The following is a 13,687-nucleotide window of genomic DNA, read 5'->3' on the forward strand; positions in this document are numbered from 1 at the left end:
GGACGGATGGCCCCAGGCCCAGATGCTCAGGGCAAGGATCACGACAACCTTGAGGTGGCATTGGCCAACCACACTCTCCCGGAGCTGGCTCCTCGACCCCACCATCCATCCCACTTCACGTCGGTCTATCATCAGGGCGAGATTTACATCCAAGAGGAGAAGATGATATTCCCTCATGATGCAATGGCTCGAGCCCACAAAGGACGAACGAAACTTGTTACCATTTACCAACAGCCATCGTCCCTTGAAGACCCCCCTCACTCGCACCCTCACCATAAAATAGTTTGACACACAAAAGTAACTTGTCCGATATTATACTATGAACCATGCTTTAAAAGTAAAGAGATGGGCCCTTTAAAACGATCTTTTAAAGCCTATAGACCATCCTTCAAGGCATGTTGACCTACTTTCGTGTCTCAATTATTCTGTGGCAAGGGTGCCTCGGAATACCAGGTACACGACCGCTACCACCCAACCTGAACAACGGAAATGTAAATTTCCGAACACGCTGTTGGTCTGCTCGTAAAACTCTTATAGATCTGATATACCCACTCATCCGAAACCAGTCTCATAATCCAGGAACAGACATCGATATCAAGCAAGAACCGCCACTTACCAACCGCCTACAGGTATGTACTCACGGAACTCCACGGAAAACCTCAGAACCATACACAATATCCTGCAGCCGACTTTGGGAACGTTGGATGATGGCCCGGGCCTGCATATGCACGCGAAAACGGCGTCTGTGTGTTTCTGCTCACATGACGCAGAGACACACGGCAGGTTGGCGGTCAGGGAGATTCATCAGGATAGGAAACGGAGGAACAGCCTGGTCCGTATCTTTTACTGTGTGCGAAGACATTCATGATCTGAGATCCTTCCATGTTTATGTTGCATCAGACAGCTAGCTTATCGCTTTCCGCAACGCGGCACAGCTCCTGCCAGGCAGGCATATTGAAGGCACAGGGCACATCATATACGGTGTAGAATGCAAGGGCTAATTGCACCTCGTCTCAAGTATATCCACAGGCCAGCCAGAAGTTCACAAGAAAACACAACCGCAACAAGCTGAATAATAATCCTCACCCGAGACAACCAGGGGCGTAGAGGAAAAATGCAGAATCTGGCGGCGGCGGCGGTGAGCGTTCAACACGAGCAGGAGCATCGACACAAATCTGCAGCCATCCACCAGAAGATCATCCGTCAATGATATTGGATCTCGACATGCAGTTGGAGACAGACATCAAGCAGGGACAACAGTGCGAGAAAGGCCAAGGCCAAGACAAGACAAGACGGGAGGGAGCGGAAGCATGCGCCGCCGTTTAGGTAGGGTTCTGTGCTGCTGTGCTGCTGGGCACAGAGATGAGTTCCCCGAACCCAGACATTGACGTGGCTAGCCGTTTTGTGTGTCTATTTTGGACTGTGCATACCGCTAGATCTGTACCCCGAGGTCGCCGAGCAAGACCTGATCAAGAATATCCCAGCCTGGCTTGATGACCCCAAGATATTCCCATCGCTCTTTGGTGACAAGTAGACAGAACCAACTCAATTAGGCACCTCCGGAATCCTCATCACTCCCCTCCACCCCAACATCCCCCTCAACACCTCCACCACCTCGTCAAAATCCGGCCTCCCCTCCACATCCCCATCCTCGCACCTTCTCTGCAGCTCCTCCAATCCCCTCCTCATCGCCCTCTCCCGCTCCCCCTCCCCCCCTTCTTCCACAAGCCCGAGCACATCCCCCACCAACCTCCCAAACGCCGCCACCTCCACCCTCTCCACCCCATCCTCCTCCTCCCCATACACGCTCGCCGCCCCAAAATCCCCCAACAACCCATGCCCATCCTCCTTGCTAGCCAAAACATTATGCGCGTACAAATCCCCATGACAAATCCTCCGCCCATGTAGATGCGCCCCCGCCCCCGCAATCCCCGTCAGCATCTCCACCGCCTTCCCCATCTCCCACCCCCTCTCGCCCTCCGTAAACCGATCCCGTGTGCAGCTCTCCAGATCCGGCGGCAAGCCCAAAACTTCATACCCCCCCGGCACCAAACTCATCACAATCCCCCCCTTCACCCCTTCCCTTTCCCCTTCAGAATATCCCGTGACCTTTCCCACAACACCTATCAACGACTCATGCGATCCGGCGAGCAACACCGCCTCCATCTCATCTTCCGGCCTGCCGTCGCTCGTGAGAGAACCTCTGAACATTTTGACGGCTACGTCTTCTGTGAAGTCGGAATCAGGGGAGGGCTTCCATTCTGCTTGGGAGATGATGCCCGAGGCGCCCCGGCCAAGCACGCGGGAGATGGCAAGGGAGCTGTAGGGGATGTCGAGGAGGCCAAAGGGGAGTTTGTGGGCTTTGCGGGAGGAGAGGGAGCAGGGGTTTCCGGCGAAGGAGAGGTAGGCTAGCTTGGGGAAGGCGGTGAACAAGAACCTGGGGAGGGAAGAAAAGTTGTTGGCCGAGAGGCGGAGGAGGGTGAGGTTTTGGCATTGGGTGAGGGAGGGGGGGAGGGTGGAGAGGTTGTTGCCCGCCAGGAGGCATTTCTCGAGGTTGGGACACGAGGAGATGGAGGAGGGGAGGGAGGGGATGCGGTTGTCGGTCAGGATTAGCCAGCGGAGTTTGGGGGGGAGGGTGTTTTCGGGTATGCTGGTGAGCGAGTTGTGGCGGAAGGCGACCATTTCTAGGGTGTGGTGGGAGGAGAGGTCCGGGAAGGTGGTGAAGGCGCAGTTGGAGAGGAAGAGGATTTTGAGGTTGGGGAGAGAGGTGGTGAAATTGGGTGGGAGAGAAGAAAGACCTGTCCCGGAGAGGTCGAGGTAGGTTAGGGAGGGCCCGAAGGTGAAGATCTCATCAGGGAAGACGGTGAGGGAGGGCGTGGGAGTGAGCTTGAACCTGGTGAGGGCGAGGTTGGCAAGGGAGCCATTCTGAAGGGCCTCGAGGTCGTAGGTGTCGTTGCTCATTGTAAAGTGCTGGCTTACACTGTGGACTTGGTTGGTGAATCACTGGGCGGAGTGAAAAGCAGAGTGAGCTGAAGTTGAGGCGGGTGAGGCTTCCGAGATTCCAGCCCCAGAGCGGGTCCTCATGCTGGGCTTCTCGTCTCACCCGCCTCTGCCCCACAGGGCATACTGAGCATCACATGAGCAAAAGTAAAGACATTCTTATCATGAATATTCCTAACTCAAATCATCTGAACTGAGCGCGTGCAAATCGATTGAAATATCCTGACAAGGCACAAAACTGGTGAAGAGAATGATGCTCAAGGCTGAAATCTGAAGTGGAGATAACTGTGGGGGGTTCGTGCAGGGTGAAGCTAGTGCAACGGTCCTTTGACATCAGTGGACCGTGCTCCCGTCAGATTGAACCGCCGCCGAACTTGGGACCCAACTTCCATTGCCAATCTCAAACCCTCTCCAGCAAAAGGCCAGTCCCGTTGCGAGCGACAAAACAAAGGCCTCCACACATCCACTCCGAACCGTCACAATAGAATTGGTTCCGTACTCGATCTACCGATACAAATCCATCACAATGTCGTCCGAGGCGCGAAAACGGACGGCAGAGCCCGCCGACGACGAGCTGCCAGCCAAGAGGCAACGAAGCGTGGAGGGCGACATCGACTCGGCCGTGGAACAACTGCAGGCATTGAATATCGCACCTTCCATCACCCATGAGGAGATGGCGCGCGCTGGACTGCGTCGCGCCATCGCCCTCGCCTTGAAGCATGTTGGATTCGACTCGTCCGCGAAGGATGCCATGGAGATGTTTACAACGATGGTGGAAGAGTGTAGGTCTTGCATGACGGTCATCAACAGCCTAGTTGAAGATCTAACAATGAAAACCAGATGTCGAGTCGCTCTTCGGGACTGTCAAGATCAATGCCAATGCTGCTCGCCGTTCCCAACCCATTCCTCGCGACTTTGAGCGCGCGTTGAAGTACTTCAACCTGACCACCACTGCGCTCGAACCACACAAGAAGAATCCCATTCCAAGAGCCAAGAGGATGCCTGAATACGAGCCGATACCAGAGCGCGATCCCGTTTTCGTCGACATGCCAGTTCTCGGCGCGGAGCTGGACGGTGCTCGCGACAAGGAATCCAAACTCTACATCCCCAAGTCGTTCCCTGCCTTTCCAAGCATTCATACCTACAGATACACGCCTGAGACGGTTGAGACCGCTACCGTGGTGGACGACTGGGGGAGCTTTGCTTCGGATTCACAATCCCAGACGCTCAACGGATCACAAGCCACGCCACAGCCGCAACGACCGCTTGCACCCGAGGAGATTCCCCATGGCGATCCCAAGAAGCTGCGCGAGGCTGCCGCAAAGGAAGCAAAGGCAGGGGAGGCGGCTCTACGAAGGTTGATGCGCGCCTCCAAGATCGCGAAGCAGAAGGAGGTCTGGACTTCGGCGCAATCTCGGCCAGCGAGGCGGGAGCGTCATGAGCTTTGGGAGTCTGCTATGCGCGAGTTCATCGAGGATGACACGAGGGCCAGCGGAAAAGAGGTGGCGTCAGGAGGGTTGCATGGCGAGAAGGGCAGGTTCGAGATTGCCGATCATAGCATGATTGTCAACACGGAGAAGCGCTATTTCAGGCATGAAGTCCCTCGAAGTGGTGCCAGGAAGGCCTTGGCCGCCGCTCAGGGTATCTCCAGCAAGGGTTGAGGGGTGGTATGGGACGTATAGAGCCGCACAGAATGCGGGACTATGGGATTCGGGGATTCGTATGGCAAGAGGAACCAAGACAGGGTTGGGATGCATCACAGGAGTTTGGACTTAATTTTGGCGCTGGGGAGACGGACGGGAAAACGGGATCATTGATACCCCATGCACAACTCTTCTAGAAAATAAGGGTCAATCAGAAGCATGTAGCTTAGCTTTAATCTATTACCATCGCTGAACTCTTTGTTCTCCTGTTTATCCGCAATGGACATCATTCCTTATCACTTATCAAAGTTGCCCTATCGATAGCAAGGTCGCGGCCCATGTCCAGGCGGGCCCGGGCTCAGCTCCACCTAGCTCCAAAGCTAGGTCGGTGCCCCACATACCGACCGCCAGCTGGGAGTGGCTGTCCAGCGACTGGCGGACCGGCGAGCAAAGTGTACCCCACGATCGGACCCTATTTTCGCCGCACAAAAGTTTTGGCAATTCCCAGAGGATCCCGCAGCGCCCCGATTTCTTGCTGACCCCGACGACTCGAGGCACCGCGAAAAAGCTCACCATTCTTCCCAAGATACTTGCATCTCAGGAAGCACATCAAGATGGCTGAGCAACTCATCCTCAAGGGCACCCTGGAGGGCCACGTAAGTCGTCCCTGCGACCTCGAATTCGCCCATTCTCGCTCGAGTTGGATGCTGACGATTTGCTACAGAATGGCTGGGTCACCAGCTTGGCCACCTCGATGGAGAAGTACGAAACCACGTCGAATCCGACCTCCTAACCGCGAGAACATGCGCTCACCAGTGAAACTAGCCCCAACATGCTCCTGTCGGCCTCCCGCGACAAGACCCTGATCATCTGGAACCTCACCCGCGATGAGACCCAGTACGGTTACCCCAAGCGGTCGCTCCACGGCCACTCTCACATCGTCTCCGACTGCGTACGTTAGATCAAGATCAGAATCAGAAGAAGGAGGGGCAGTGTGCTGATTGGCGTGGCAGGTTATCTCGTCGGATGGCGCTTATGCCCTCTCTGCCTCGTGGGATAAGACTCTCCGTCTCTGGGAGCTCTCCTCCGGCACCACCACACGCCGTTTCGTCGGCCACACCAACGACGTCCTGTCCGTCTCTTTCTCCGCCGACAACCGCCAGATCGTCTCCGGTTCCCGCGATCGCTCCATCAAGCTCTGGAACACCCTCGGTGACTGCAAGTTCACCATCACCGACAAGGGCCACTCCGACTGGGTTTCCTGCGTTCGCTTCTCCCCCAACCCCCAGAACCCCGTGATCGTCTCTGCCGGCTGGGACAAGCTCGTCAAGGTATGTGGGACTTGGACGTATTCAGCAGCTGTTGCGGCGATGATGCCTTGCAACCTAAAGTATTTGCTACTTCAGAGCCTCCGGGCCATGAGACAAACTATTTCACCATGCACTGAGCCGCAATAATTTGCAGACCATTTTTGAGGGAGTCCCGCAGAGAATTCCACGCTGACATGGCTTGTTTACAATAGGTTTGGGAGCTCTCCAGCTGCAAGCTCCAGACCGACCACATCGGCCACACCGGTTACATCAACACCGTCACCATCTCGCCCGATGGATCCCTCTGCGCTTCCGGTGGCAAGGACGGCACCACCATGCTCTGGGATCTCAACGAGAGCAAGCACCTCTACTCCCTCAACGCCAACGACGAGATCCACGCCCTCGTCTTCTCCCCCAACCGCTACTGGCTCTGCGCTGCCACCTCCAGCAGCATCATCATCTTCGACCTCGAGAAGAAGAGCAAGGTTGATGAGCTCAAGCCCGACTTCGCCAACGTTGGCAAGAAGAGCCGCGAGCCCGAGTGCGTCTCCCTTGCGTGGAGCGCTGATGGCCAGACTCTGTTCGCTGGCTACACGGACAACATCATCCGTGCTTGGGGTGTCATGTCCCGCGCTTAAGTTGAATGGAATGGTTAATGCTTGAGTGCCCGGGGATCAGTCGGGGCCGGCTGAGGGGGAGGAATGAGAGGTTGGTTTTATGGGTGGTTTGCTATAAAATCGGCCGCGCTGCCGCGTGGGGAGAAAATACCAGGAAGCGTCGCGATATATCGATGGGTTCCAACGGCTGGGAGGGGCGTACTTCGGAATGCTTGTCTTCGCTTTGGGTTCTCTTTCATGACACAGCATTTTTGCGAGGCAAAAGAGGGAGCAGGGAATAAAAAGAAATTTCTGTGCCTGTCACTGCTCTTGTCCTTGTCGCCGTGGCAGGCCTCGCGGCGGGGGAAGCCCGGCTGCCGGGTGGCATAGATAATAGCAACCCCATGACCAACAACGAATCATGAAGTCAATTGTTTTGTGATGTGTATTTTTGTGTCCGTTTCAGCACTGATATCCACCTCTCTTGACACCCCAACTGTCTTATGTATTCTTTCTCTTCGTTTCCCTCTGAAATAGAACTGACTAGTAGTGTGTGTGTATGAAGTCACTTTTGCGAATCTCGAGGCGGGTAGACATCATGAAATGCCAAAAACAGCAGTTAGGGTGTACTCGAGAGAAGTTTGATTTTTCCACCGCCATAATCATTCCAACATGAATCTCCATGTATTCTCGTCTTTCACTTGTTATGAAGTGCAAGTATAAAAATCTAACTGAGGGATGGACCGGTCAGCCGCTCTGGTTGCTATATGCCTAGCCCAACACGTCGTCAGTAGAGGCTGCCGCGAAGAATAAAGGCCTTATGAGGAGAATCAGCAGGCCTCCAAGACAGTTCACAGGCCTTGAATATTATTAAAACGGGGGTTAGAGAAGTCGATTTGCTCTACAGATACCATGACCATGGAAAACAGTCCAAGGCCTTGAAACATGACCGAGAGGGGGGTTTCTGTTACCTTTCTATGGCCTATTGATCATCCTTTACCGCATTCAACTTACCTAGACAGCAGTGCCCATTTCTATTTTGCTCACAACGTAAGAGACATGAGACTTGTAGGGATCTACACTGTCCCAAAATGCAAAAGACAAGTTTTTGGGGAGCAGGAGGGACGATAGGAAAGTGATTTAAAAAACAAAAAATCAAGTATTAAGTTTTGTGGGTCAATAGCATAGAGTGGCTAAAGCTGGTTGGTATATTCTCTCTGGTTATCAACGGAGAGAGTGAGTTGTGATGGCTACTACTGACCCACACGGTTGGGGGTGTAGCTGGCTAAGTACATTATCTGACATTTCTGATTTGCCCTTTTTCCTTTTCTCTTGATTCTTGGTTGGTTATCCGGTAGGTTGGCCGGGACGGGTGGGTGTTGATGTTGCTGGGTGGTGGTTACAGTATCGTCTTTGGAGGACGGACAAGGAAAAGGCAGCGGGTATCATTTCTTTCTTTGTGGTGCTGCGTAAGAAAAGGAAAGAAAAGAAAGGAAAGAAAAGAAAGGAGATTTGGGTTGAGTGTGGTGAATGGTGTTGCTGGTGAAAGAAGAGGGAGGTTTGGGCTGGGGGTGTAGACAAGCCTCATTGATCGGGATGTCCAAGACCAAGAATGGGCTGTCAAAAGGTCGAGAGAGCTGTTCATCAGTTGCAAACCCCGAATGATCTCGAACCCGGCAGATTAGGCAGACGAGCGGTAGGGGTTGTAACAATGCCCACTCCCACTTCCACGACCAGCACCAGCACCAGCACCAGCACCGCCAGTACTCCAATGCCAACCATGACCACCCCCCATCTCATCAATCTCCTGTTCAGTAACTGTGCTCCCTCCCCCTTGCCGCTGCTCCTGCTGCTCCCGACCACCCCTCCCCCGTCCAATCTCCACCACCTGCGCCCTCCCAACCCCCACAGCAGGCCGTCCACACCCAAAGCTGTGCTCAAAATCAAACTCAAACTCCTGACTAACCGGCCTCCCCTCCTCCGTCGCCTCGAGTTCATGAATCCCCCCCCTCACATTTGGATCCTCTCGCCTTTGATGATGATGATGATGATGATGATGATGATGACCCCCTCGGGCGAAACCAACATAATCCTCCCTCGCCCCATAATACTCGTCCAACCCACGCTGGTACTCAATCTCCTGTAGCCGGTCGTGGACCTCCCTGCTGTAGAAGGGGAACTGGGGGCCCGAGTTTGGGGGGAAGAGGCCGATGGCGGGCTCGGAGTAGGACGGGAAGGGGTGGGTGCTGTGGGTTGACTGGTAGCTCTCGCGGGTGTTGGGACCAAGAACCGGGGGGGAGAGGTGGGAGGGTTGGGTTTGGGATTTGCGGAGAGGGGAAAACGAGTTGCGGTTGGAGGTTAGGTTCTCGTTGGCGTAGGCGTGGATGAAGGGGGAAGAAGCCGGCCAGGGGGTGGGGGTGCTGGGTCTGCCTCCTTCGGGGGGAGGGGGAGGGTCGGAGTGGGAGATGTAGGGGATTGTGTTGTTGGAGGGGGAGGGAGGGGAAGAGGTGTGGACGGATTGCTGCGGGATTGTGGAGGTGCCGGCTAGGGTGGTCAGGTCGCCGTCGGATGGGGAGAAGGGGAGGATGGGGTTGGAGGAGAGGGGACCCGGGATGGCGTGGCGCTCTGAGTGGACTGTGCCGAGGGAGTTGGTGTCGGTTGGCTTGGTATTCGGTTGGTTGACGCTGAGGACTGTGAAGGAGCTCCGTTTTTGCTCGGGCTCGGTCTCGGGGGCGTGGCGGCGGCGGTAGCACACGAAGGTGAGGGCAACCATGCCGAAGAAGAAGAGGAGCCCGAGCGGGATGCCGACGGCGAGGATGATGGTGGTCGTGTTAGGTGAGTTGGGAGCCGTCACATTGGTAGGCGGCGTACCCATGGCCATGGTCGAGGTCGTGCTCGATGCGCTCGAGGTGCTTAAAGTGCTTGAGGTTTTAGCCAGGGGGATGGAGGTGACCGTCGAGAGAGCGGTTCCATGGATCTCTAGAGTCTCTGAGGCTATCCTCGCAACTCTGGTTAGCAAAGACCGGACTACATGTTTGGGGTAAAAGACACAAAGTCAGAGACAGAGTCCAACGCGGCCGCACTTACCCATCATACCCCAAGCCTCAGCAATATCGTATCCATCAAGTGAGGCCCCATCGTGATCGCACTTGGTAGGGTCAAGGGCATCATTGGAGCAGAACAAGGTCAAGTTGTCGGCACGATCTGAATTGTCACACGACATGACCATGACCACGCCGTTGACTGCATTTGCGAAGGGCCTCGCATGATCAAGACATTTCTGCGGACAGCCGGGTGCCTTTTCCCACGCGTCTGGCTGCGCGGTACATCCCCCACGATACATTACCGCCACCGCGGTGTTTCCCTCGCCGCCTGTGTCTGTGTCTGCTACACCGCACAGATTGGCCTCTCCGAAGCATATATCACCCGACGAACAGCAGACCACTGAGTCATTGGGCGAGTATGTTTTGCCAGAGTCGAGACAGGGATAGAAGGGCCCGAGGCTACTTGAATCTCCCGAGGCTACAATGCCATCAGCCGGCGTGCCATCAGGCCAGTAGCAGCCTGTTTCTGACACCCTCTTAGCAGAGTCACTGGGGTGGTTATTGTTGGCAAATGTGGGGGCCGGGTCGTTGGCAAATGTCGGGGCCGGGTTGAAGCGAGCGACCGGGTTGGATTCCTCACAAGAGGAAATGTTTGAGAAGACGGCCATCTTTTGTTTCGTGGGTGGCTTGCAGGTAATTCAACCGCTGAAATTGAGGTCAGCATCGAATTGCCAATTCCTGAGCAACAAGGTCGATGTAATGACTTGCAGCGATCAGGCCTCAGCCGTGTAGGGACAAAGGGTCGAAAGTAGGTGCTCAAGTATATGATGAGCCTTGCCCGCTCTGGCTATGTACCACAGCCGTAACCAAAACCACGCGGCGGTGAGTTGCGGACGGTGCTAGACGTTGTGGTTGAGTTTGCAGAACCTTTGAAAAGGAATTCTGTGGCGGTGCGTTGCAAACGGTGTGATGGTTGGAGAAAAAGAAGAAAAAGAAGAAAGTGCAAAGTCGCAACGGACGACAAGTAAATGGCTGAGAAGAGGTGGGGGGAACAGGCCTATAATTACCAGTGGGCAAAAATTTGTTTGAATAGGTAAGGTAGTGAGAGGAAAGTCGCAGAGCAGAACTGGCCTATTGTGAGAGTCGCCTGAACAGGCACGCTGTGGGCAAAAAGGTACCTCGCACACAATAAACAAGCACGCAGAGATGGGATGAACCGTAGGGGGGAGCAGCTGCAATTCACAGTCGCTCATCTCCGCCAAGCACTCTTGTTGAGATTTGTTCATCGTCCTCTACTGTCCCAAATGCGCCATCCTATTTCATTTGGTCTTTGCTGCTCCCGCCTTTTTCATCACCACGCTGCTCCTCAACGACCTTTACTCTCGCATCGGATATCTGCGAGGACAGCTGAGATGACTCCTTCGACACCGTCGACACCGACACCGCGGGAGTAACCTCCACCTCATCCGTCACCCCATCTCGTTCTTCTTGCTCCGCACGAAGTCTCTGGGCTCTCTTCCATTGGTAGATCACCCCACTCAAGAATATCACCAGCGCCAACCCAAAGATTGCATCCAAACCCACCGCTATCGTCACCCCGTTTGTAGTGAACAGCGCATTGGTTTCGCGGGTTATCTGGGTGCTCTCCACCGGTAGCGCTGGTGTTGTTGCAGTACGTGGCGATGCCGAGGTCTGATTTTGGTATACTCGTTGTATCGCATGCCGTGATAATATGGTCTCATCATGGAGATGTTGGGGTTGTTGACATAATGTCCCTCGACGACCACAGCCGTCTGATTCATTGTTCGCCAGCCCTGCCTTGGCGAAAATCCCGTGTCGGAGGCGGATAACCCCCATTGTGCTTTTCGTTCCTTTTGCCCTTCCAGAAGCCAAAAGCTGTTGTTGAAATCGGAGGCTTGGCGGTTGTGTTTTTTGTTTTGAATATCAGGGGCAAAATCAGGGGTAGACCCACTGTCGACAGCAACCACGAAGTAAAAAGCAGGTCAGGAAAAGAGAACAGGAAAAGGAACAAATTATCATCAGGGAATACACATGGATTTTTGAATCTTCGTCAACATGTTATTTCAATTTCTAGGCCAGCGCTGACTTGCACAAAGTGACCTACCGCATCGGACCAGGACGGTACCACCGGTAGCATGCTAGAAATTGCCACCAGGTCTGAACCTTTTCGGTCAGCTTCTTCTCCGAGTCTGTGCTACCATTCCCCGTGCTGTCACTGACGTGGCCGGAGAATTTCTTGGGTGTTATTGGCCACTCCGACATTTTCCGCGTGTTTGCCTCACCTGTCAGCACGGCTTCATTGTGTTTGTAACAGTTTGATCAGGTCGATGCCGTTCTTGATTACGTGCGAAGTTCAGATCTCATCGACTCGCTCAAAATAGACCTGTTCCTGGCAGATGGACTGACACACAACATTTACACAACAGTCACATTCGAACAGTTCATGTGTTGTGTGAGCGTCAGTGTAGCCATCGACGAGAAGCCCCGTCGAACAGCGCAAGAGTTGAAATTCAAATTGCGAGAAGCTTTTCCAAGCCGGGTATCTGTTCGAAAGACTGCGCACCCTAAAAAGCACATGCTCAAACACGCTCCCTGAAAATAACCCGCTGCGCTCGAAGCAAATCTAGCCAGAACACCTCCCAGATGTGTACAGACCTTCCCCCGCATATTCCCACAACAAATAATAGAAAAGAGAGTCTATGTTACAGGCCCCCCACATGTCATACACCTCCTCTTGGCAGCCCTAAAAGACAACCACTGCTGACTGTTAAACCACAGCCTTCTTCTTAAGCCCGTTCTGCAACACCGCCTCCACCAACACCAAACTCTCCGGCCTTTCCCCAGCAGCACCACCACCCTCCGCCATTTCCCGTCCCCGACTCCTACTCCGACTCTGACCCCGACTATTATTCATCACCCCCTCCCCTCCATGACTCTGCCCTCTGAATCCCCACCCCCAAAAACCTCCTCCTCCTTATTCACCACCACCGCCCCCCTCCCATAATCCCCCGGCCCCGAACTCCCATCCGGCACATGGAACCTCTTATCAAACCTCGCCACCGCATACCCATACACCACCACCAACTCAATCCCAAAGTTGAAGCAGTAAAACGCCGGCTTTGAATGATACCAAGCCGGATCCGTTACCAACCTCGGCACAAACCCAATCCCCGCCCTAAACGCCGCCCCCAACGTCAACAAAAGCGACGATCCCACCAGCAAGAAAATCTTGCTGCTCATCTTCCCCTGCCCAAACTTGTCCACCTTGTTGTTCCCGCCCCCGCCCGGCCAAAACACGGCCCCAGCAACGACCACCACCGGTGAAACCGCCAGCACAGCCATATACACCCCCGCAAAAAGCTGCACCTCCCTCGTCTTTTGCCTGACCCAAAGGTCAGAACTCATCATCCCGACAACAGTAGCCGTGACAACCATCACCAAAACAGCAACCACACTCCCAAACAATCCCTTCCACGCCCACCCGAGGGTCTTGTTCCACCCTATCCGGGGTCTGTATGCCCTCAAGACCCGCTGCGCAAAGACGAGGTTGACAATGTACAGCAGCAGGACGCCGGCGGCGACAAAGATGGTGGCTGCCAGGGCGATGCCGGTGTTGGTCGGGCGGGTGGCCCAGACGATGCGCATGACGAGGGAGGCGATGCGGGCCATGCAGAAGCCGAAGAGGAGGGCGGAGAAGAGGAACTTGTGGGAGCGGCGGCGGTTGAGTTGGAAGATTGTCATGTGGGTTGTTGCGGCGAGGATGAAGAGGAGGAGGAGGGAGGAGGAGATGGGGATGTCGAGGGGGGGCGTGGGGGTTAGGCCTAGCTGGGCTGGGGGGACGGGGGGCTGAGGGATAGGTTAGCTGGTGGAAATGTAGCAGGGGAAAGGGAGAAATCATACAGATGGTTGGGTGGTTAGCATGACGACTTGTCGTTGTGGAAGGGGTATCAGCGGCATTGTTTGTGAGGGTTTGGTCGGTGTGGTTTGTGTGTTTGTACTCGGGATGTGAAAAGTCGTAACCTATCGGGAATTGTCTTTGGGCCGCAAGTGGCAATTTTTTTTTTCGTGTTAAT

At 54.6% G+C, this 13,687-nt stretch overlaps 6 protein-coding genes across 6 annotated transcripts; 2 read left to right on the forward strand and 4 right to left on the reverse strand.

Annotated features, from left to right (window-relative positions):
• Window positions 1-595: 595 nt before the first annotated feature.
• On the forward strand, window positions 596-4,942 carry QC762_400690 (uncharacterized protein). The gene is made up of 2 exons (XM_062889522.1): window positions 596-3,782; window positions 3,841-4,942. Exons 1-2 carry the CDS (start codon window positions 3,527-3,529, stop codon window positions 4,659-4,661), a joined length of 1,077 nt encoding a protein of 358 aa, XP_062743025.1. The 5' UTR covers window positions 596-3,526; the 3' UTR covers window positions 4,662-4,942.
• Window positions 1,546-2,961, reverse strand: QC762_400680 (uncharacterized protein; the record flags this gene model as incomplete). The annotated part of the gene is made up of 1 exon (XM_062889521.1): window positions 1,546-2,961. One exon carries the CDS (start codon window positions 2,959-2,961, stop codon window positions 1,546-1,548), a length of 1,416 nt encoding a protein of 471 aa, XP_062743026.1.
• Window positions 4,943-5,086: 144 nt separating the features above from the next.
• Window positions 5,087-6,816, forward strand: cpc2 (cross-pathway control WD-repeat protein cpc2). Its single transcript, XM_062883610.1, has 5 exons — window positions 5,087-5,299; window positions 5,368-5,405; window positions 5,469-5,595; window positions 5,657-5,974; window positions 6,166-6,816. The coding sequence occupies exons 1-5, from the start codon at window positions 5,258-5,260 to the stop codon at window positions 6,589-6,591; spliced, it is 951 nt and encodes a 316-aa protein (XP_062743027.1). The 5' UTR covers window positions 5,087-5,257; the 3' UTR covers window positions 6,592-6,816.
• A 1,414-nt stretch (window positions 6,817-8,230) lies between these two features.
• On the reverse strand, window positions 8,231-10,261 carry QC762_0061550 (uncharacterized protein; the record flags this gene model as incomplete). Its single annotated transcript, XM_062883611.1, has 2 exons — window positions 8,231-9,528; window positions 9,637-10,261. The coding sequence occupies 2 exons, from the start codon at window positions 10,259-10,261 to the stop codon at window positions 8,231-8,233; spliced, it is 1,923 nt and encodes a 640-aa protein (XP_062743028.1).
• Window positions 10,262-10,907: 646 nt separating this feature from the next.
• QC762_400710 (uncharacterized protein) lies at window positions 10,908-11,450 on the reverse strand (the record flags this gene model as incomplete). The annotated part of the gene is made up of 1 exon (XM_062889523.1): window positions 10,908-11,450. The coding sequence occupies one exon, from the start codon at window positions 11,448-11,450 to the stop codon at window positions 10,908-10,910; it is 543 nt and encodes a 180-aa protein (XP_062743029.1).
• Window positions 11,451-12,002: 552 nt separating this feature from the next.
• QC762_400720 (uncharacterized protein) lies at window positions 12,003-13,571 on the reverse strand (the record flags this gene model as incomplete). Its single annotated transcript, XM_062889524.1, has 2 exons — window positions 12,003-13,460; window positions 13,515-13,571. 2 exons carry the CDS (start codon window positions 13,569-13,571, stop codon window positions 12,528-12,530), a joined length of 990 nt encoding a protein of 329 aa, XP_062743030.1. The 3' UTR covers window positions 12,003-12,527.
• Window positions 13,572-13,687: the final 116 nt, after the last annotated feature.

The sequence above is a fragment of the Podospora pseudocomata genome, chromosome 4 (assembly GCF_035222375.1).
Source record: "Podospora pseudocomata strain CBS 415.72m chromosome 4, whole genome shotgun sequence".
Taxonomy (NCBI): Eukaryota; Fungi; Ascomycota; class Sordariomycetes; order Sordariales; family Podosporaceae; genus Podospora; species Podospora pseudocomata.